Below are 25,012 nucleotides of genomic sequence, written 5' to 3'. Positions count from 1 at the left end.
CCTTCCCTGCTGCATGTCATACCCTGTTTGAAACTATGGGGAGTTTCAAAAGCAGATAGCATGAGAGTAGGGCCCATTGGGCCACTGCACAGCTACGCTATTCATTTGTTTATCACAAGATTTTCAAAACATCCTTTGAGTATTAGGTGGGCGTACAAAGTATGACAAAAATTGGGCACATGTTGCTGCTTTTCATACCATTGCCTGATTTGTCTCATTTCATTTAGCTACCCTCTGTCTTGACCACCCTCCATAGCACTCCTCATGTCTCTGCAGCATATGTTACTTCTTGAGCATTGTGAAGTTTTGTTAGAGCTCCTTCTGGCCTCAGTCCCCTGTCCCCTTGGGCACTTTTCCTCAGGCCTAACCCTCTACCACCTACCCTTTCCTCAGCCTCCTCTTCCTCAGTTTATTGCCCATTCTGCACCCACCCTTCAACCTTCTTTCTTCTGCCCTGTTTTTCCCTTACCTTAGAAATGATATGCACATATCAGATTGTCAAAATAAAGAATTCATTTTCTGCCATCTCTGAGAATTGATTTCTTCATCAATCATTCCCAATTTTGGTATGTTTTCTTCATATCAGGATTAACGAGGGAAAAATTGTGTTAAAACATTTTCAATAGCTTAACACATATTGTTTCTTTTTTAAAAAACACAACATTTCTAGATCTTGCCCTTCAAATGTGCTGATCATCCTACGTCATTTGCAGGTTGAACATGACAGTTTCTGATCTATTGCAAATCCTTCTAAACAAGACATCGGGGCTGAAAGATATGTTGCTTTGACATATTTGCTGGATTTTGACTGAAACCAATGCTTCTTTTCTCTCACACATTTTTTAAGGGTGAATTAACCATGACTAGTGATATGGAGATGTTACAGAATTTCATCTTCTTAGACACAGTACCTGAATCATGGACCAGGAGGGCTTACCCTTCCATGGCTGGTCTGGGTGGCTGGTTTGCTGATCTTCTCAACCGTATCAAGGAGCTGGAGACATGGACTGGGGACTTCATGCTACCCTCTGTGGTGTGGTTAGCAGGATTCTTCAACCCACAGTCTTTCTTGACAGCTATAATGCAATCCACAGCCCGAAAGAATGAGTGGCCTCTGGACAAAATGACCTTGCAATGTGACGTGACTAAGAGGAACCGAGAGGATTTCACCAGCCCCCCACGGGAAGGTGCATATGTCCATGGCTTATTCATGGAGGGTGCACGCTGGGATATGCAGGTAAATATGAGTATTGGGATTTTGTTGCTACATGGTAAGTTGCTATGCTAAGGAAATGGGCCATTTTCACAAACTCCTATCCTATATTATAGAAAGACAACTTTAATTAAAATGTGTGGAAAGTTTTCTAGTGAAGCCTTAAACATCAAGTGGGGCTGGTCAATATTTCCTGTGGTTGGAGGAGGAGAAGAGGGGGGGAGAATGGGCTTCAATGCCCTACCAGATAGTTTTTCCTGGATTTTTCCTTTATGTTTATACTAGAGCTGCACTGAGTTTTCATGAACTTTAATTTCTGTGTTGAAATGTGAATGTTTGCAGAGGGAGAAACCTCTGTCAGCAAACACTGGATATTAAGGCTCCAGGGAACTCTGCAGTCCTTAAGCTAGCTTGCAGGGCATGGCTCAGGGATTCTCGCATGCCTTGGTAGCAGAGGTGCTGTGCACGTGACTGTAGGCAGGAGGACTGGAGATGGCATTGTTACCAGTCACATGGGCTTCAGTGAGGACATACAGACAGTATATAATGGGATTCTGCCTCCACTTTAGCTCAGTTAGGCCAAGGAGCTTCTCTGAGCTTGATCTGGCAAGATCAGAGACAGGAGGACAACTCATTGTTCCTGAGGTTCGGGAGCTTCCCTAAGCTGCATCACATGGGCAGGGGGGGACCTTTGGCTCTCCAGATGTGGCTGAGCCAGTTCCAATCAGCCCCAGCAAACATAGCCAATAGCTAGGGATGGTTGGAGTTGTAATTCAGCAACAGCTGGCGGGCCAAAGGTTCCCCACAGCTGATGTATGTTGTGGGCTAATTCAGGGAGTATATAGTTTAAAATGAGATATTTGGGGCTTTTGCACACTTGGTTCTAGTGTCCAGTTTGGAGGAGGCAGTTGAAAGCACAGTGAAAAATGGAGGTGCTTTAAGATACTAACAGCAATGAAATTCAAAGGACTGTTTTGGCTCAGCTCTGATACATTCTCACTGTTTCCCCTCCCCCCACTCCATCCCATCATTGACAGCACATTCTAAATTCTTTAAAAACAGCTCCCTTTGAAGCAAAATAAGCAAAAATAGTTTGAATAGTTTGATATCAGAATTTGCGTTTCTGTGGTGCATGATTTGTGTTACAATTTGTGCAGAATTGGGATTTCTTTCCCACCCACTTTTTTTTTTTTTTGCACATACAGTCCTATTTTTAAAGACCCTGCCAAAAGTTGCAGCTGGTGCTGTCATCCTTGGAGCTAAGAGGCTTCTTGGCTCATGTCCCGTAACTGATGCATCCAAATCGGTGGCTTTCTTGGATTCCCTACACTTGGCTGTCAGAGCACCAGAGGTCAGAGCCATCTCATTGGTGGGTTTACTGACCCTCCATGAACCCTCTGCAGAGTATGAGCTGAGGCTGAAGCTGACAGGCCAGAGAACCTGTGGGGGTTTCAAGGAGGCGTCAGCATATAGTGTGTGGGTGAAATGGGACTAGAGTGATTGGCGCTGGGTGTGGCTCTCATCTCCCTCCATTTTTCTACAAATAGAGCATGATGTCTGACAGGAGCAGACCTGATCATGTTAGGTGGGAACCTTCATTACTGCTTCTCCTACCCTACTATGGAAAGGAGGTATCTATAAAGAAAACAGTGAGGCTTAGTAGAGTACAAGACGTCAGGGAGACCACCAGTCTCCCTCAGGATGCTTTCTTCAGAATGCCTTGTTTTTTGTTAGCTGTGAGTATGAGGGTGTCTTTCCCTTTCATGGGGAGGGAGGGCATTTCCTACTGGCAGATTCTCCCCTTTTTTGTTAGGGTTCGCTCCAAATAGCTACTCTAGGCTGCCACAAGTCAGACTGAACTTTCTGACAGACCCTACAATGTCTAGCTGTGTGGGAAGAGGGTTTCAAACCTTACTGGCAAGGACCCTTTTCCTTAAGCCTAGCTGTAGACCAGCCTTTCCCAACTAGTGGGCCACCAGATGTTGTTGGACCACAATTCCCATCTTTCCTGACCATTGGCAATGCTGGCTGAGGCTGATGGGAGTTGTGGTCCAATAACATCTGGTGGCCCACTAGTTGGGAAAGGCTGCTCTAGACGTATGAGACAGTGAGGAGCTTTATTTTGCCGAAGCCCTAAGGACTTCATTTACAAACATTGTAAAATGCCCTTAGAACACAAGGGGTAGCTTAATAAGCACGACTTAGCATGTGAGGGAAGACTTCAGTAAGAAATTATAGAGAAATGCCTCTTTAAACCAAGGAAGTAATATGTTAAAAAGTTTATTTAGGGAAAGGGGGGAGGGAGGGAAGGCAACAAATCTTACACACATTCACATTAAAAATAAAAAAGCCAGCCTGGCTTGACTAGTAAAATTTTACCTAATTGACTAGAATCTTGGGTTTCAGAGTATATGCAGAGTTGAGTTCCTTGTAGAAAAGATGTACAGAGAGAGTGTAATTCCTTACAGAGCATCTTTGGTCACCTGAAGCAAAGAAACTGAGGAGGTGCCTTGCATTTTATGGGAATGTAGTAAAAGCTGACCTCCTTCCTTTGACAGAGTGTAGTGTGAACCAATGATGAAAGAAGCTCCATGTGTGATGTAAATGGCTAAGTAGCCAATCAGAAGTTTACTTAGAATTTGGTTCCACCTTCTAAAATTACATTACAAAAGAACCAGCCAGTTTGTAAAAAAGAGATTAAACTGGGAAAGTGGATTTCACATAAGACACTCAGGAGATTTGTCTTATTTGGCAGCTTTCCTTGGGCTCAGAGTCCCAGGAACTCTTGAGGCTGCTATGGTCTTTATTGCAATATACGGGTTTCTAACAGTAGCATTTTTCACAAATAGGGCTGCATCCAAAAACACACTCCTTGATAATGCTTCTGCTTAGCTATGTCAAAAAGCAGCTTTCTGTCATGTACAGATTTTCACTTTGGTAAAAGCCTACCTGAGGGATCTTGTATTTGACCTGTAGCTAGTAGATCAGCACAGGCTGCAGTGCAGATTGCAAGCAACCGGACCATGGTACATGCCTTCAAAGGTCTATGGTCCCTTTATGGAAATGGACTGCCTTCAAGTCGATCCTGACTTATGGCTACCCTATGAATAGGGTTTTCATGGTAAGCAGTATTCAGAGGGGGTTTACCATTGCCTCCCTCTGAGGCTAGTCTTCCCCAGCTGATTAGAGCCTGCTCAGCTTGCCACAGCTGCACAAGCCAGCCCCTTCCTGGTCCGCAACTGCCAGCTGGGGGGCAACTGGGCTGCTTGGGACTATGCAGCTTGCCCACGGCTGCACAGGTGGCAGGGTATGTAACCCCTGAGCCACTCATTGTGGGGGTGATCTTTAGCTGGCCCTTGACACCCAGGAGACACAAGCGGGAATTTGAACTCACAGACTCTGGACTCCCAACCAGGCTCTTCTCTCCACTAAGCATTAATAAATAAAGCGTCCTTTTTAATGCTATTTGGGATGCAAATAAATACTCTCTATTAGCTTCCTCTTATTAATTTCAGTAACAGCAAAGTATAGGCCCTTTGCTGTCATCTGCAGATTTTTACATCATCCCCATATCCTTGACTCTCTGGATCACTCTTACAAGCCTTTTGTGTCTGCCACACTTTGGGATCCCAGTGGATTGAGTGTTTGCATCTTTGTGTTGACATTTTTCACATTTTATTTTGCCTCTTGTTCAGTAGTGTAGTGGCAACTTCAGAAGTGGAGGGTCCCTTCATGATAGTCACATCCAAACCCCCTTCTATGATTATACAACCTTATAAAATTATAGAATTATCTGGCCGGGCTTGAATGCTGCTTATTGCTTATCTATCATTGTCACCATTTGACTGTCCTTTCTCACTGTCAGAGATAATTGCTTGAATTACTGAGTTCAGTGTCTACCCCAGCCTTTCCCAACCAATGTGCCTCCAGATGTTGTTGGACCACAACTCCCATCTTTCCTGACCATTGGCAATGCTGGCTGAGGCTGATGGGAGTTGTGGTCCAACAACATCTGGAGGCACACCGGTTGGGAAAGGCTGGTCCACCCATTTATATCCTGCTGCTATCAAACTGCTTGATGATATAGATGGGTTGCTATCCTCAGGATTCACTCTCTGCTGCAGTTACAGAATTCTCACTCTCTGCAACTTGTCTTGACTTTTTTGAAGTAGGAACTAATAAAGGCTTGCTTGCAATTACCACTTATTGGGACTCTTCTCAGTGGCTAACACACTCCCCTGTCATGCTGATTGGCTTGTAGGACGTTGGAGATATTGGGATCCTGCTGGGACCTGGCTCTCAAAAAAGCAAGGGGTCTAAGACCCCCTGGGATCTGGATGACTACACCCCTGCTGTTGTTTCTCTACTGTTTTTTGTGTGTGTTTATCTTGTCTTTATGCCCCTCCTTCTTTGGGGACAAGCAAATCTTAAAGAGTGGTGGTGGGCTTCACACTTGTGGGATTCAGAAGGAGTTAAGGCTATGCAACGAGAGAAAAACAAGCATTTTTTTAAAAAATGGTGCGGATAGTTGAATAGATAGAAATGTGGATATTGGGCTCCATGTGCCAAACCAGGAAGTACATGATGAAGGAAATAGTTGGATGTTTGGACTTTTTACAGTTGTTTGACAAACACTTAGGTCAACCAATGATCATACATACCAAACAAAGGACAGGTCGATATAAAATATAAAGTGTAAGTATGACAAACAAGTCTATTCGTCAAGCATTAAAGGTTTAGTATTAATAACAGTTCCTATGATCATACTACCCTGAACACGCCCGATCTCATCTGATCTTTGAAGCTAAGCAGGGTCAGGCCTGGTTAGTACTTGGATGGGAGACCGCCTGGGAATACCAGGTGCTGTAGGCTTAGAGGAAGGCAGTGGTAAACCACTTCTGAATACCTCTTACCATGAAAACCCAATGAATATATATAAAAAAAGATTCATAGAGTCTCCATATGTCATAATCGACTTGAAGGCATATAACAACAAAAATTAATGACAGTATTGCTAATGACAAAGTAACACTGACATTTAATCCCATTGGGACAAAAAGCAAGCAGCAATTTATCTGATCTACCAGGACGTGACCTTATTAAAGGCAGCAGCAAGTATCCCCTTGTGCTCTTATAAAAATTGCAACATAAGGAACAGCAGAAGAAGAGCCCTCCTGGATCAGACCAAAATCTCATCTAACCCACCATCCTGTTCTCACAATTGCAATAGCTCTCTCCTGCTCATGATACTTGCCAACTGATATTCAGAGGCATACTGTCCCTAGTATGGCTAGTAGCCATTATCCTCCATGAATTTGTTTGATCTTCTTTTAAAGACATCTAAGTTAGTGGCCATCCCTACATATTGCCGTAGGGAATTCCATAGTTTAACTGTTTGTAGTGTGAAGAGGTTCTTCGTTTTGACTGTCTTGAACATTCAGCTTCATTGGAACTTCTGCCTTCCCACCTTCTTCACACTATGCATCATTTTCTATACACTTCTATCACATTCCCTCTTATTTCCTTTTTTTTTTAGCTAAAAAGCCCCACATGTTGTAATATTTCCTCATGGGGGAGTTGCTCCATCCCCTTGATAATTCTGGTTGCCCTTTTCTGAACCTTTTCCAACTTTACAATATCCTTTTTGAGATACGGTGTCCAGAACTGTACACGGTATTCCAAGTCTAGTTGCACTATAGATTTGTGTAAAGGCATTATGATATTTGTTGATATTTTATCTAGAAATTTAACTCTTTGCCATGATAGGGATGCACAATTATCCTGTCTGTGCAGGCAAACTGAAATCACCTATTACTGCAACATTTCCTCCTTTGCATAGCTCCTTGATTTCATTCTCCATCTCAAGATCACCCTGGGCATTTTGGTCAGGGAGACATTAGTGCATCCCCATTACTAAATTACTTTTGAGGCCTGGGCTTGCCATATCATCTTCCACTTTCATTGCCTGGTTCTACCTTGTCCCCTTTTGGTCTCACTCTCATCAGTCATTCAGGTTTGGAATACAGAAGCTCTGAGCCAAAGAAAAGTAGACACAATGAGAGAGAACCAACATATTCTGTTGGTCAATATACTGGGTCCTTTGCTTGTTTTCATACCTTGCACGTGTGCTATTAAACTGTATGTGTGTGTTTGAGATGGGGATGGATATTTAATATAAACAGTCTTCTTCCAAGAAAGGATGAGGATGTTGCTTGAGTTGTTGGTTACACAAGTTATTCAATGTGTGTATGTATACCACCAGTACTTTTCAGAATTCCTTATTTCTGCATTTTTTTTAAAAAAAGAAAAACACCTCTTCACAGCAAGCAGTGCAAGTTAACACATACTGCATTGCAATGTGTGAGACATTCTAATAAACAAAATGTAATCAAATGGATCAGAAAATAAAAAAAAAATCAGGTACTCATAAGTATCCTATTCCCCTGCCCTGACGTTGTGGTAGCATAATATGGGGGCTTAGCTGGCATTTCAAATGAGAGTTTCAATAGGTATTTCTTAATACATTCTTTAAAAGCATTTCTTTCTCTGCTGCAAAATGCTAAGCAGTAATAATGATATTCCATCTCTATGCCTGAACCTATCTTTTTAAATAGAGGTTAGTGGGAGGGGCAGGGATGTTTCTGTGTTGAAATGGACCCATTGATTCTGCATTCAATAGCTCTGTTAGCTGTGTGCGTATCATTGGGGGGACAAATGCAGATGACAGTCTGAAGAATTATTAACTCTTCTATACACATTCAGTCTTTCTGGGCTGCATATCCACTAGAAATTAATCCTTTGGTAAGAACCATGAGCTCTGACATTTAGGGTAATCGCTTTAGGGAGCTATTCCAATTTAGAAAAAGAAATTTCACTTTAAGGTAATGGCTGCAGCCAAAGGCAGTTTCCCATCTGCCCTGTTCTGAGATGAATATCCTATCTTTATGTATGTGTCCATATTATTATGTGGGTGGCTTACTTTTATGAAAAAATCTATAACAACCTCCCACTTGACAGAAGAAAACCTAACAGATTTTATAAGGTCCTGAATTCCCTGCTAGTATTAATTTTGTTAAAGGCAGACGAATTATGTGTGTGGAGAATCTAGCCCCCCTTATTGAAGAGAAAGCTGTATCCCAGGGATGAGGAACCTGTGGATCTCCAGATCATGCTGCACACCAGCTCCCACCCGCCCCAGCCAGCTCGGCCAATGGTCAGGGATGATGGGAGCTCAGGAGTGCAGCGACGTCTGGAGCGCCACAGGTTTATTTATTTGTATTTATTTATTCGATTTTTATACCGCCCGACTAGCAATAGCTCTCTGGGCGGTGAACAACAGAAATACAATAAAATCACACAATATAATACAACAAAGCATATAAAAATAAAACAATCTAAGAACAGTTACAACGCATTTAAAACTAAGTAACTTAAATTAAAATGCCTCAGAGAAGAGGAAGGTTTTAACTTGGCGCCGAAAGGATAACAATGTCGGCGCCAAGCGCACCTCCTCGGGGAGACTATTCAAATCTACCATTCCTGGGCAAGGTCATTGAACGAGTGGTGGCCAATCAGCTGTCAGCGCATTTGGATGAAACGGATTATTTAGATCCATACCAATCGGGTTTCAGGACTGGACACGGAACTGAAACAGCCTTGGTCGCTCTAGTGGATGATATGAGGAGGGCATTAGATAGGGGAGAATTCACCTTTCTTGTCCTCCTGGATCTCTCAGCGGCTTTTGATACCGTCGACCATGGTATCTTGCTGGACCGTCTGGAGGGATTAGGAATAGGAGGCACAGTATTAAACTGGTTCCGTTCCTTTCTCTCCGATAGACAACAGCAGGTGGCATTGGGAGAGGTGGTTTCAGACCCTTGGCCTCTCAATTGTGGTGTGCCACAGGGCTCTATCCTCTCTCCCATGCTATTTAACATTTATGTAAAGCCGCTGGGAGCCATCATCAGGAGGTTTGGGCTGCAGTGCCACCAATATGCGGATGACACTCAGCTCTACCTCTCATTTAAGTCCTCACTAGAGTCGGCTGTGGAAACCATGTCCAAGTGCCTGGAATCTGTGAGTGGATGGATGGGAAGAAACAGGCTAAAGCTGAATCCTGATAAAACTGAAGTACTGCTCGTGGGAGACAAGGGAAGGTTGGGAAACATCGACCTGATATTTAATGGGGTAAGATTGCCCCTGAAAGACCAGGTCCGCAGTCTTGGGGTAATCCTTGACTCCGGGCTGACTATGGAGGCCCAGGTTTCATTGTGTGCCAAGCAGCTTGGGGTCAATTGCGTCTCATATGAAGGCTGCAACCCTACCTTCCTGTACATCAGCTCCCACTCGTAGTACACGCTCTGGTCACCTCTCGTTTAGATTACTGCAATGCGCTCTATGTTACCCTTGAAAACAGTCCGGAAATTACAGCTGGTACAAAATACGGCGGCTCGTTTACTTATGAATAGCCGCCGTTATGATTATATTACTCCAGTGCTCTACAATCTACACTGGCTTCCAGTTGCTTTCTGGGCTCAATTCAAGGTGTTGGTATTAACCTTTAAAGACCTGTATGGTGTCGGCCCAGCATATCTGATGGAGCGCCTCCACCGTCACAAATTGAGCCGCCCTACAAGATCTGCCACGCAGGGCCTTCTCTCAGTTCCACCAACTAAAGTGGCTAGGTTGCTGAGGACTCGAGAGAGAGCTTTCTCTGTGGCGGCCCCCTCGCTCTGGAACTCCCTCCCAATAGATCTTCGTCATGCCCCTTTCCTGGATATATTTCGCTGGGGCCTGAAGACTTGGCTGTTTAATCAGACCTTTGCAACCTTTGAGACCTCTAAGGTGAATCAGCCTTGAACTAAAATGTTGATAAATCTATCATACTGTAAACTTTGTATTGTACTGTACTGACTATATTTATTATTGTATTTTATCGTGTTTTATTGTTTGCCGCCTAGAGTGGCCATTGGCCAGATAGGCGGCTTATAAATTAAAATTTATTATTATTATTATTATTCCACAATTTGGGGGCCACCACTGAGAAGGCCCTAGATCTTGTCACCACCCTCCGGGCCTCCGTATAAGTCGGAACCCGGAGGAGGGCCTTCGTAGTAAACCGTAGTGTACGGGTCGGTTCATATCAGGGGAGGCGTTCCGACAGGTATCGTGGTCCTGCGCCGTATAAGGCTTTATGGTTAATACCAACACTTTGAATCTGGCCCGGAAGCATATTGGCAACCAGTGCAGGTTCCCCATGCCTGCCTTCTTCCTCTGCTGTGAATGACGAGGGGGGATTCAGTTTGTCATTGACAGCCTCCTTTGTTTCAGGGCTCTGAGCTGTAGGTGCCTGTGAGTGTGTATTTACCCGAAGAAGGAGGCTTGCACCCTGCGTTTAAATCTGTGAGACATAAGCCTTTGTAAAAATAAGAAAAACTACTTTATTTATAGAAATATATAGTAGATAAGAAAGTACTCTAGTTCTAGCTATCTGTCTAAGTTGGAGGTGCAATGCCCAAGGTGGGTCATTGCCCTCATGCTTCAAGAGAGAGAGCAAAGACAAAAGATGTCTTCTGTCTCCTCGGACAGTTGGAGAAGAAAGGTAAACAGAAAGGAGGGTCATAAGCGAGGTCAGCTTCCCTGAGAGTATCAGTTTACATGGAAGGGAGATAGGTAGAGAAGCTTACAGGTAAAGATAGGCAAACCTAGCCAGCAGGAGGACCCTCTCTCTACCTCCCCTCAAGTATGCAAAGAGAACAAACAGAAGTTGCACTTGCCACACTTCCAATAACATTGAGGGTTATAGCAATTGCATTATAATGGGAGGAATCTTCCTGGTGGATGAGCCCACTTCCAGCTTTGCCAAACACATAAATAATACAGGTAAATGCTACTCGAGTGAAAGCATTGAAGAGCCTAAACTGTCATGCTAAATATGCCAGAATCCTGCCAGCCTAAAGCTTGTTTCACGTGTTTGAAGTGTACATATAAACTATGCTGCAATGTATGTCCACCACAAACACGGGTTTACACAAGTACATATTATATGCATCTGTGAGCTGAGCTATGCTTGGTTCACTGCAGAGTGAATAATCACTGGCATGAGTTTGCTACCCTGTGACGTATGCAATGCCCCTAAGAAGTGGACAGAGGAATGTAAGTAGGCAGGTTGAGTTGTGCACCAGCTGAATACTCAGAGTGCTTCCAAAGATACACCTGTATGAAGCGTCCGTCTCCCCACCACTGTTCTCGAACTCCTGCAATTCCTTGGAAATTATTATTACAACCGGACAAGCTGGTGATCTTCTATAAAGGCAATTCCAGTGCCACCAGATTGTTGTTACCTAGTATTGATTTTCTGGACACTTGCTTTAGTAAATCTATGGCGGCCCCTAGACAAATGAATTTCATAAGATCTATGAAAATCTTAGCCCAATCCTTCCACGAATGGAGATTGATCATTACATGCCACTTGCGGGCTATGACCAACCAAATTTTCCGAATAAGGAACTCTTTGTCTAAATTTGGCCTTTCAGTTCAGAGATACTATATCAACATTTCATCTCCAGCTCCTCTAATGGATTTGTTTTCTCAATCTAGTTCCAATAGCTCTCATGTGTTAGAAGCTAACCTAAGCAACCTTTCGTCCACAAATGATTTCCTGGCATGGTCCATTAGCTTCCAGGAGCAAACGACCCCTGCACAACTCCACGAGACGTCTTTCCAGGAATTGGACCTTGAAGAAAGTCAATTGGCTGAATTATACCTTACTTTGTCTGAAACGGAAAGACTATCCCTCATAAACAGATTTTGACGATTGATTTCTCGTCTTCAGATGTCTTCATTATCTAACTCTCCTTCAGTCAATTTTGCGCCAAATACGGCTCCTGAGCAACTACTTCAACACAACAAAGGTCAGAATACTATGGACTTCAAACCTAAAACTTCTCACTATCCTGAAGGACGGCACAGCCCTAATTCTCAACTGCCCTTGGAACAAGTTTATGCTGCTACTAACCAAAGGATTTCTCCTCCTCCCCAAACAGATTCTTTCCCAAAACATAAATGCTATACCAAAAATGGAGCAATTTACAATGATGTCAATGGTTCACTAAATTTAATTGCTGAACTTAATTGACAACCTTGTCCACCTCCCAATGATGCTCCTCTAGCTGACTCTGAGCGGTCCTATAAGGCAACAAACCGCTTACGTTTAATTTCTTGGAATATTGCTGGTTGGAGCTCAAAAGTAGTAGACCCAGAATGGTCTACATATCTCTCCAATTTTGATATTATTGTTTTGCTGGAGACTTGGGTTACTCACACACCTGATTTAAATGGTTTCTCCCCCTTTAACCTCCCCACTACGCCCTCTTCGAGTGGCAGAGCAAAAGGGGGCCTACTGACCCTAATTTCATCCTCCCTCAACATCAAAATATACCCTTTACAATCTCTTGCCCCTTTTGTGCTCTCTTTACTCTTGGTAACAGTTGCCTTCTCTATCATACTTGTTAATGTGTACATTCCTCCGGCCAAAGATCAGGCTTCTATAGATCACATCTGGGAACTATTTGACCAGTATATCTCAAATTTTGAGATCTCCTATCCCAATGCGAAAATGATAATTATGGGTGATCTCAACGCAAGAATTGGCTCTAACAATAATGAACTTCTCTCCTCAAAACTTTGGCGAGGTGAAGAATGTGATTTCTCAGCCTTTCCCTATGAAAGGAACTCGAAAGATTCGATGATTAATTATGGGGGAATTAATCTAGCCCGCTTCGTAGCCACACATCATATGACCATTTTAAATGGTCTTAAGAATATTGATGATTGGGCAGAGTACACTTATATTTCTAATCATGGTTGTAGTACAGTCGATTATGTTTTAATTTCACAAAACTCTCTAAATATGATTGATGAATTCTTTATTGGAACAAAATTAAATAGTGATCACCTTCCTTTAAATCTCTCATGTACTATCCCAGGAGGAATTTGCCCAGTGCATAAATATAAATTTTCAGATAATTTCTCTTCCCATCACAAAAGACCTGTCTGGTCACTTCCTTTAGCTTCATGTATAGAAAAATTTCTGCTCTCTGCGAGTACTGTAGCCTTGCGTTCCTTGCTGATGAACTCGAACTCTCCAGATGAGATCCTTTTCACATATGAATCTTTATCCTCTACACTATGTACCCTATTATCCCCCAGTGCATCAAAGTACATCTTTAGCAATCACAATCGCCCCAAATGGTTTGACAAAGAGTGTTTAGCCCTAAAACTATGCTTAAGGTCTATATACTATAATTACTGTCAACAACACCTTGCCTTTCTCCCCCACGAGTATTTTTCAACTAAGAGACTTTATAAGACAACTCTTGCCTCCAAAAAAAATCAAGCAATTAAAGAGGAATGGAATAATCTTATTGATGCATCCAGACAAAACAATCCAGAGAGATTTTGGTATATTATCACGAAGGCCTTTAAAACCCATCCCTTAGCCGTGTGTTCTATCTCCCCTCAGATTTGGGGAAATTATTTTAAGTCTTTATACCAAAATAAACATTTAATCAACCCAATAAATTCTCTGTCCCTTGACCCTCTCCTGCTTCCGGACTGGCCGCTTGTCGACCAAGCCGAAATCAGGGAACTGATTGCAGCCCTTAAGAAAGGAAAAGCACCAGGCCCAGACAACATCCCTGCTGAACTTCTACAAAGTGATCCAAACTGGTGGGCCCCTTTATTAGCTAAACTGTTTTCCAACTTTAATAAATCGGGTCACTTCCCAACATCTTGGCAAGAAGCTATCATCATACCCATCTTTAAAAAAGGGGACAGACATGACCCTGCCAATTATCGCCCCATCAGTCTCCTATCCACTATTGGAAAATTGTACGCATCCTATTTGAAATTAACACTTCAGTCCTGGCTTGATGATCAAAACATCTTAGGATCAGAACAAGCAGGGTTTCGAAAGGGTTGTTCCACACTGAACCACTGTCTAGTCCTACAGCATCTTGCTGAAAAATATAATAAACATAATAGTACAGGTCTTCATGTTGCCTTTATCGATCTAAGGGCTGCATTTGATTCCATCCCACGGGACAAACTCTGGTTTAAATTATCAAAAACCTCTATTGATAAGAGACTCCTTTTTCTGATTTATAAATTACATCAAAATACCTCCCTCCGTGTTTGTTGTGGCAAAGATGGTGGTCTGTCAAATCCCATTCCTACATTTACAGGGGTGAGGCAAGGTTGTATCCTAGCCCCCCTTCTTTTTAATTTATATTTAAACGACTTGAAAGATCAATGTCTTTCCCTGGACTTCCATATTCCCTAGCTTGCCTCCGAACGATGCCCACTATTGCTCTATGCGGATGACGCTGTGCTCTTGTCCTTTTCAAAGATTGGCCTCACTCGAATGATAAAGGTGTTCATGTCTTACTGTACTGACGATCAACTAGTCATAAACTTTGACAAGACTAAAATCTTAGTATTTTCCAACAGCAAATCCCTTCCCGTCTGGTCAATAAATGGTCATCAAATTGCACAAGTTGCTTATTATAGGTACTTAGGCATAATTTTCCATTCCTCCCTAAGGTGGTCCACCCATGTAAGAGCGGCACATATGTCGGGGCATACTCTAGACCTTATCTTTGCTACTGGACATGGGGATAGTGATCTGGATGTGGGGAATCTTACATCTTTCCCTTTGTCATGGACAAATCACTGCTTGTTGAAGTTTAGACTTACAGTAGCCTTTCCCCTCTGCAAGGGTGGGGGACCTATTAAATTGGTCCGCCCCCGGAGACTAATGAATCCTGAAGGTTTTCAAAGGGCTCTGGGGGATTTTCCGGCTGATAGGACTGGCGCTCCTGTTGAAGCCCTGGCTGATCTGTGGAATGCGGAGATGACCCGGGCTGTTGACACGATCGCTCCTGCGCGCCCTCTCCTATGTAGAGCTCATACAGCTCCTTGGTACACGCCAGAGCTGAGAGCAATGAAACAAAATAGGAGGCGGCTTGAGCAGAGATGAAGACGAACTCCCGACGGATGCAATCATGCGCTGGTTAGTGCTTTTACCAAGCTATATGTAGGAGCAGTGAGGGCGGCAAAAAAACAACATTTTGCTGCCACTATTAAGTCATCTCTTTGCCGCCCAGCGGAGCTTTTTAGAGTTGTCCAAGGACTACTCCATTCTGGCCTTCAGGACACGGTAGAATCATCGGTGGCCTGCTGTAATGAGTTTGCTGAGCGCTTCCAGCGTAAGATCTCATGTATCCGCCGGGACTTAGACTCCCAATTTATAGCGGCTGATCCTAATGAGGTGTCCGGAGCACAGTCTTGTCATGTTTTATTGGATGAGTTCCAGTTGGTTCAGCTCGAGGACGTGGACAAGGTGCTTGGACAGGTACGTGCAACCACTTCAGTACTGGATCCTTGCCCCTCTTGGCTAATAAAAACTAGCAGGGATGGAACAGTTGGCTGGGCCAAGGAAGTGATTAACACCTCTTTACGAGAGGGAGTGGTCCCTGGCTGTCTGAAAGAGGCAGTGGTGAGACCACTTCTGAAAAAACCTTCCTTGGACACAGAAAATTTCAACAGCTGCAGACCGGTAGCGAATGTTCCATTCCTGGGCAAGATCTTGGAACGAGTGGTTGCTGGCCAGCTCCAGGCGCTATTGGATGAAGCCTATTATCTAGATCCATTTCAATCGGGTTTTAGGCCTGGTTTTGGCACTGAGACGGCCTTGGTCGCCCTGTTTGATGACCTATGTCGGGAGAGGGACAGAGGGAGTGTAACTCTGTTGATTCTCCTTGATCTCTCAGTGGCTTTTGATACCATCGACCATGGTATCCTTCTGGAGAGGCTCGCGGAGTTGGGAGTTGGAGGTACTGCTTGGCAGTGGTTCCGCTCCTACTTGGCGGGCCGTCTCCAGAAGGTAGTGCTTGGGGAACATTGTTCGACACCGTGGGCTCTCCAATGTGGGGTCCCGCAGGGGTCGGTTTTGTCTCCCATGCTTTTCAACTTCTATATGAAGCCATTGGGTGCGGTCGTCAGGAGTTTTGGAGTGCGTTGTCATCAGTATGCTGATGACACGCAGCTCTACTTCTCCTTTTCATCCTCTTCAGGTGAGGCTGTCGATGTGCTGAACCGTTGCCTGGCTGCGATAATGGACTGGATGAGAGCTAATAAACTGAGGCTCAATCCTGACAAGATTGAGATGCTGTTGGTGGATGGTTTCTCTGATTGGATGGTGGATATATACCCTGTCCTGGATGGGGTTACACTCCCCCTAAAGGAGCAGGTTCGTAGTCTGGGAGTCTTCTTAGACTCTTGCCTTTCACTTGAGGCTCAAGTAGCCTCGGTGGCACGGAATGCGTTCTACCAACTTCGGTTGGTAGCCCAGCTACGTCCCTATTTGAGTAAGGAGGACCTTACATCAGTTGTACATGCTCTGGTAACCTCGCGTTTGGATTACTGCAACACGCTCTACGTAGGGCTGCCTTTGAAGACAGTTCGGAAGCTACAGCTAGTGCAAAATGCGGTGGCCAGATTGTTAACAAGGACCAAGCGGTCCGAGCACATAACACCTGTTCTGGCTCGCCTGCACTGGCTGCCAATATGCTTCCGGGCCAGATTCAAAGTGTTGGTATTAACCTATAAAGCCTTATATGGCGTGGGACCAAGATACCTGTCGGAACGCCTCTCCCGATACGAACCGACCCATACACTACGTTCTACTACGAATGCCCTCCTCCGGGTTCCGACTCATAGAGAGGCCCGGAGGGTGATGACAAGATCTAGGGCCTTCTCAGTGGTGGCCCCCGCACTCTGGAACAGTCTCCCCGAGGAGGTGCACTTGGCGCAGACATTGTTATCCTTTCAGCGCCAAGTTAAAACCTTCCTCTTTTCCGAGGCATTTTCATTTTCATTTTCATTTAAGCTAACTTAATTTTAAATCTGTTGTAATTGATTTTAGATTGTTTTATTTTTATATGTCTTTGTTGTATTACTGCGTATTTTATTGTATTTCTTGTGTTCACCACCCAGAGAGCTATTGCTAGTCGGGCGGTATAAAAGTCTAATAAATAATAATAATAATAATAATAATAATAATGAAGGCAAGATATTCCATAAAGAGCTTACTCCGTTTTTTTTTATTATAAAGGGGGTCGATTTGTCCCAGCACTTATCAAATTATTTTCATACAAGATTATCCCCCAACTTCTTTATGGTGTCCCCATTTGGATTCAATATTTAAGTTCCTCAGTTGAATCTATGCTTTCCAGTTTTCTTCGCCGCCTCCTAGCTCTGCCACGCTGTGTTCCCTCAGCGGCTTTAAGACTTGAATGTGGGCTGTCTTCCTTGGACTGTCGGGCGTGGATTATGACCACCAACTATTGGGCGAAAATATCTTTAACCCCCCCCCAAGGTCTTATAGCTTTTTTTTGGGATGATCCACATCCCTCTTCTTAGCGTTAAAAAATTGAAGCCAAATTGCTGAGAATAGGTCTATCCAAGGACTACTTGTCCACTCAGGCTCCAAGTGCGATAACCTCACTAATCCGTTCCCGGCTTATTGATACCGATTTGCAAAACTCAACTGCTAGTGCTTCGAAATTCTGCTCCCCCAAATGCTTAAATTTAACATTTGAAATTGGTAAACCTGCCCCCTATCTTTATTTTCTTACTCTCCCCAAATTACGTCTGGCCTTTTCAAAAGCCAGATTTAATGCTCTAAACTCTGCAATTATGGAAGGGAGATTTCGCCATATCCCCTATGAATATCGCACCTGCCCCTGTGGCTCTGAAAAGATTGAAACCCTCTGTCACTCCATGTTGGATTGCGTGCTTTATACACAGATTCGATCCAAATTTCTCAAACCTATTCTGATGAATCAGAAATTTAAAAATTTCTCTTCTAATGAAATGATAGTTGTGCTGTTGTCTGGTTCTGATAAAGACATCACTATTCAAGTCGCTAAATTTGTACATGCAGCCCAAATAATTCGTGCTTCCTTTTAATGATTGTAACTCTGAGTTTTATTTTGCTTTTTATTATGTCACATGGCATATCTCTTGCTCTTGTTGTAATTTCTTTTTATGTGCTTACTCTGGGTCTTTGTAATAACCTAAACTGAACTGAATACTCAGAGTGCTTCCAAAGATACACCTGTATGAAGCGTCCCTCCCCCCACCACTCCCAAGGGAACAGATGTGCTTAACCAGTGAATACAGCTCTCAAAAGCCGCATGGTATCCTTAGCATATGGCAGAAATACACATTTTATGTGTAATCCAGATGGCTGTTTCTTGTATGAAAAGTCCACTTCAGGAGGCAGCAATTTAGAGCAGAAATTGTGTTTGTAAGAATAAGCACATGACTAGAACACCACAGGTGGGAGGTGGAAGTGATTTTCTGCCATTTTAAGTAGAAGAGTGATAGGTAGGAGAAAGGTTATGCTTTCCTCCCACCTGCTTTGTTTCCATTCCAAATCACCCCTTCCCACAGCTGCTTTTCTCTACAAAAAGTGTCTGTGAGGGTTCTGTTAAACACATTTGTGTATAATGTGCAGATCTGTCTTTAAACCCACACTTGTGCTCTCTTCCTCTTCCAAGGTGCAATGTCACCATAAGGGTCTTTCAAAGTACTTTGTACTTACTTTTTTGAGAGCCTCTTTCCACGCATAATTTACTGTGAGCGCACACAATAAGTGTCTAGTCTGTTGGCAGAAAACCTAGTTGATGGGGTTTCAAAGGTCATGAACCGCTGTAGTTTCGTAAGCTAATGTTGGACTTGGTCTGGGTAGGCTAAAGTTCAAATCCTCACCTGGTAGTAAAGCTCACTAGGTGACTTAGGGCCAGTCACAATCTCTCAGCTTAACCTACCTTTCAAAGTTACTGTGAAGATAAAATAGGGAAACCTCCATGTCTGCTATCCCAATCTCTTAGGACAAAGAGCAGGATACATATGTGATATTAAGAAAATATGTTTCATGCATGTCCTTATCATAATATTATTGCTTTCTATTCTTTGCTGTTTTACTTCTTGCATTGTTCAGCATATTTGATATTGTTTTGGTTTTAATTAACAGTTTTATAATCTTTGTTGTTGACTGCTTAAAATTTTATGATGAATGGTGGCATTAAAATGTTTTAAATAAAATAAGCACTGCTGTGCCAGGCTTTGCACTAGAATTCTTTTGGCACTAATTATCTCAGCAGAGAGCGAGTGAGGGTGTGTGCATGCTGGTGTATGTTCCCCCCAATCAGTAAACCAAATGATATTTCCAAGCATTGAAAATGGTTGTATCCAAGTCAAAGCTTTTTATGATCAATAGGGAGGTCAACATGCAAATAAAAACATTAATTAATGCCATGGGATGATCTGAGAGAGACTGAAAACTTAGACTAAAAATAGAGGGGGATATTTCATGGCAAAATTGATTTGCTTTGTTTCTTTCAAACAGGTGCCTGCTCAAAAAAGATCTTTAAAAAATTAAGGATGTAATGCAAGTTGAACTATTGCAACACCAACTCCAAGAAGAGATGTTGTTGCAAGGATTATTTAATGTTTACTTGCTGCTTTGGAAACCTTAAGCTGTGCAGGCATTATCTATTATCAGAATTACCTTAATATAACAGTGTACATATTGTTCATATTGAAAAAGGATCAAGATTGCTTAGTATTTGTGTATGCATCTCAGATTGCCAATGATTTACCTCAAAGTGAATAAACCAATCAGAAGGTTGCATTTGATACTAAGTCAGACAATGTGTAAGCACTTGTTTTTCTTTCTCTTCTCTGAGGAAGGGCAAGAGGGCAGCCATTGTCCTCTGGGATGTCCTCTCCCACTACTCAGGAGGCAGGACCACCTTGCTGAGTGACTCCTCCGTGGTGGGCAGCTTTGTAGCAAAGTTTCAGCAGGGCACCTGAAGAGCCTCCTGATCTTTAACTTTTATGTTTTCTTAATTCTTGTTGCCCTAACTGGACACATCCTGGACAGAGACAGGTCCCTCATAGGGCTTTGCAGGGCAGTATTATTTTTCCTCCTTGCAGGATCTAGTGTTCACTCTAAGTGTGGATTGGCGGATGGAGGCTACCTCATCCTTCCTTTCCTCCGATGCTGTCCTTTCCCCACCCTAGGGAGCAGCAGGAGCGCCACCACATCTCCAGTCCCATTTCCTCCCTCGCTCCTTTTCAACAGGGTGGTGGGCAAAGGATGTCAAGGAACAAGCTGCTTATAGTGGCTTCAGGGACAGCCTTCTCTGCTAGGCAGGGCTGTGCATTAGGGGTGGGGCAGAGCTCAGGAGTAGCAAGTAGACTCTGCTGTCACCCCTTTGACCCGTTTCCCCCACCCCCATACCCAAGCCACTGTGCTTTCTCCCTTCAGACCATGAGCACTGAGAAGGAAGCTAGCCATTAATCCAGCATTACCATACCATTAACCCCATGAGTCATGCAGGGCTGGGGGTGGGGGGAATCAAGCTCCAAGCAGAGGACTTCTAGCCTTCTCTGCAGCACCCTTTCCTGGGATATAGTAAATTATGGGAAGGGCTGAGACATGTGGGCCCAGCACTAAGGATACAAGAAAGGAGGAGTTGAATGTATAATCTCACATTTTTCTTTGCTATCCTCCACAGACAGGGTTGATTGCTGATGCTCGGCTAAAGGACCTGACTCCATCAATGCCAATTATTTTCATTAAAGCCATCCCTGTCGACAAACAAGATCTCCACAACGTGTACCCATGTCCTGTGTACAAAACCCGCCAACGGGGCCCAACCTATATCTGGACCTTTAACCTGAAGACTAAAGAGAAACCATCCAAGTGGGTTTTGGCAGGAGTGGCACTCTTCCTGCAAATTTAGACTCCAGTTCACACCCTCGTTTCCTAACAGACTCCTCAGTAAAGTCACTGCTTCTTAGCTGGAAATTTTTCACAGAATGGCTACCCAATCTTGGGTCACATTTGTGTGTTCAACATTCAAAGAGTGAAGCACCATGTGTTCAGTTGCATATGTGTGTGTGAGCCTTATCAGATTACACTTCAAGTTTAATAGATTTTTATTCTGCCCTTCAAATAAAATTCACCAATGTGGCTGACATACAATAAAAATACAATATAAGTACATTCTAATATATTAAAATTTAATCTAGCCAGTAAACACAGCATAAAACCCAATCTACTTAGCATTAGAAATTCTTTAAAGGCTTAAGAAAATTAAAAGGTCTTTGCCTGCTGCTGAAAGTATAGCAACACAGGCACCAGTGAGGGCATTCCATATAGACAGGCTGTCACCAGTGAGAAGTCTCTCTCATTGCCACCTGCCATGTCTCATTTGATGGTGGCACCAAGAGAAGATCCTTCAATGATGACTTCAGGAAATAGGCAGGATGATAAGGAAATTGGCAATCCTTTGGGTAACCTGGTCACAAACCATGAAGGGCTGTAAAGAACAATACCAGTACTGAATTGTAGCTGGAAATAGCACAAAACCTTTGTACCTTCTAGCCATTACCACAAATGTCTAGTTTTCCAATGAAACTAGCCCACATGTGAGGCTGCAACTCATCCAGTGGTGAGTAATCAAATGATACATATGCTTGTGTGAACCGCCATAGAGGTTGTGTTTATACCATCTTTTTATACATAGACATAGTCTCAAGAAAGATTTTTAAAAATTTAGATCTTATAAAGTTAAGGTTACACAGAAAAAAATGTCACCATGACAGCAAGGAAAAATTTTCTGGCTTTTTCTTCCCATAAAAAAGATTTTATAAATGCATCCTGAGAGGCATTGTCCTGAAACAGAATAGTGCATCTGATGTAGCAAGATTGGTTTAAAGAGGCTGCTGGGCACTGAACACCTTTGCAGAGAAAATATAGATACAGGTGATGATCTCCACTTGTACAAATGTGAATGTTTCCTTTTTCTCTAGTGGAATTGATCATGTACACTACAGGGTGACACACTGGGTTTTCCCACACACAGAGGAAGGATTAATTCTCCTTCAGCTACCCCTGAAAAATGATTATCTTGCAGACAAAGCCAGTTAAAGATTTGCCCTCACATCATGCAACATTGTGAGGCATAAAGGAGCAAAGTCTGACACCCTTTCTTTACAGATTGTTCATTTTTACAGAAGATTACACTCTTGAAATGCTGAGAGGGAAGTGAGTTTTCACAAAGCTATTAAACAATGTGAAGCCTGTAGTGAGGGAAGTAAACTTGTCATTTAAGAGTGGTGTAAGTTTCCTAATAAAACTTTGTGTCTGGTAATTGCCTTTTTTGAATGCTAACAGGGCTGTCTTGATGTAGCTGCTTTCAGGACAACCTACAAGTTAATGTGGTGTACTGCCAGCTGGTTGGGAAGATGGGCAGAGTCAAGCATTACTGAAATCCATGACAGGTTGGCAGATCTAAGGTGATCGCTTGGCTGCTAGGAGCCATCTATTTGGCAAAGACATCTAGTGCAAAACCATAGGGTGGTTAATGAACACCAGTCCATATCTGACCAGTGAGATTCAGTCCTGTTCTCCCCACACACACTACTTTTTGGTGCCCCCCCAAAACTTGTAAGCTTGCTACACGCCTGGTGATTATATTGGTGGTACAATTGCTTTATTGGAATCTGAACTGTATTATAATGTATAATTGGGTTATAACTAGTATTGCTAGCCATTTCATGATGCCCATTGTATACTTTTGATTTCTCTTTAGACAGGCAAGAATCCCTAATGCAAACACAACCTTAATGTTGTGAATAGACATCCCACCCATTAGGTAACAAGAAGAACTTGGTGGCGCGGGGAGCCTGACTTTGGAGGAAAATGCCTGAAGTCATAAAATCCACTGCTCAAGAAGTGTAGCTCCCCCTGCCTTCTCTCCTTTGTTCCATCTTAGTATTGCAGCAGGTACCAGAGGGAGTATGTGGGGGATCAGAGGCTATAGGGCAGGGCACAGTATGACTGATTAAACCAACTGGATATGTGATGTATATTGTTATCATTCACTGATTCAGTTGAAAATTAAATAGCCATTGATAATGAAACACACTTTTGGCTTATGCAGGCACAGCAGTATAGCTTTATTGTCTGAAAGTCCCCCTCCCCAGTTCACCCTCAATTTAAATGGAAATGGTAAGATGCCTTCACCAAATTATGTTTTTCCTCTATCAGCATTCAATGTACTTCATCCCATCATATATAGCATTGTAGTGTTGTATGAGTTTCCTGGAATTCTAATTAATGAGGTTTGAATATTAAAAGCAAACTCAGTTCTAGTGGATTTTGATTAGTTTCAAATTGTCAGCTTCTAAAATGCACTTGAGGTATGTATTCAACCAAACAGCACCATTGAATGCAGCAAAAGCCCAGCCCACATAAAGATCTTTTAGTGCTACAGAGATACTGCTCTTCTCAGCAGGAAGTGGCTCTTTTGCTGTTTTCCGCACAAAACAATATTACAATTCTTCAAAACGCATAACAAAGTGGGTGGTGTGGTGCTGCAGCACCCATAGTAATCTCAAGGCAGAAGGTTTCAACATTTTCTGATTAGCCCCCCCGCCCCAATTTATTTGCTGTTGGGGTGTTTTCACTTTAGCTTATTTTTGCATTAGATTTTTTTTTAATTATGAAAAAGGCACCGACTGACTGTTCAAAAGTCCTGGGGGAGGGACTGGATTTCAGGACACGTAACAGCAAAAGTGCAAGCTGCATATGTAGGTTAAAATCCTGCCATTCGGCTGTTGTGCAGGCAAAGGAGAGGTGTGAGGACCAAGTGCACTATCTCAACATAAGAACGAAAGAAGAGCCTGTTGGATCAGGCCAATGGCCCATCTAGTCCAACACCCTGTTCTCACCGTGGCCAATCTCCCAGACAGCTGATCTGCGGAACACCTTTCTGAAAGTGCTGCCTGTTTGCAGGACAGGTAGTGCTGACAATGCCCCCAGGAAATATAGAGCCAGGAGGGTGGGGCCTCAACAACTACATTGTCAACTGCCTCACTGACTACTTCTGTCTATGTGAAGACACTTGAAGCCAAATCAGAATGAAGGCACTCGTGACTTGTGAGAAAAATAATAAAAATAGCACCCGGCAGCAGAGGGGAGGTCCAATGGCCACTGCACCAGGAAACACAAAATGTTTTATTTTGTTTACATTTTAAAACTGGTTTTAACTTTTTTTGTTGATTGTAAGTCACTCTGGGTTCACTTTTGAATTGCTTGTTAATATGTGGTTTTTTAAATATGTTTTTAACCCTTTTAAAAAAGATGTTTTTAAAGCTTTTTCTAAAAAATGCTTTAAACGTTTTGTTTTAATGTACTTTAAGGTACATTTTATGATGTTTTAAAGTGTTTTTAGCATTTCTGTTTGCCACTCTGGGCTTCTGCTGGGAGGAAGGGTGGGATAAGAACATAAGAACATAAGAAGAGCCTGGTGGATCAGGCCAGTGGCCCATCTAGTCCAGCATCCTGTTCTCACAGTGGCCAACCAGGTGCCTGGGGGAAGCCCGCAAGCAGGACCCGAGTGCAAGAACACTCTCCCCTCCTGAGGCTTCCAGCAACTGGTTTTCAGAAGCATGCTGCCTCTGACTAGGGTGGCAGAGCACAGCCATCATGGCTAGTAGCCATTGATAGCCCTGTCCTCCATGAATTTGTCTAATCTTCTTTTAAAGCCGTCCAAGCTGGTGGCCATTACTGCATCTTGTGGGAGCAAATTCCATAGTTTAACTATGCGCTGAGTAAAGAAGTACTTCCTTTTGTCTGTCCTAAATCTTCCAACATTC

The 25,012-nt window shown here is 43.1% G+C and overlaps 1 protein-coding gene and 1 non-coding gene across 2 annotated transcripts in view; both read left to right on the top strand.

Moving 5' to 3' along the window:
* Positions 1-22,639, top strand: part of DNAH9 (dynein axonemal heavy chain 9) — a 127,364-nt gene extending 104,725 nt beyond the window's left edge. Inside the window, exons 18-19 of the mRNA XM_061616530.1 lie at positions 848-1,237; positions 20,863-22,639. Coding sequence (XP_061472514.1) covers positions 848-1,237; positions 20,863-21,090 — 618 coding nt within the window. The 3' untranslated portion in view covers positions 21,091-22,639. The remainder of the gene's footprint in view (positions 1-847; positions 1,238-20,862) is intronic.
* Positions 5,967-6,085, top strand: LOC133382599 (5S ribosomal RNA). The gene has a single exon (XR_009761996.1). It is a non-coding gene; the product is annotated as a 5S ribosomal RNA (ribosomal RNA).
* Positions 22,640-25,012: the final 2,373 nt, after the last annotated feature.

Source organism: Rhineura floridana, chromosome 3, assembly GCF_030035675.1.
Source record: "Rhineura floridana isolate rRhiFlo1 chromosome 3, rRhiFlo1.hap2, whole genome shotgun sequence".
NCBI lineage: Eukaryota > Metazoa > Chordata > Lepidosauria > Squamata > Rhineuridae > Rhineura > Rhineura floridana.
Note: the sequence above shows the minus strand (reverse complement) of the source record. Positions and strands in the feature narration are given on the sequence as shown.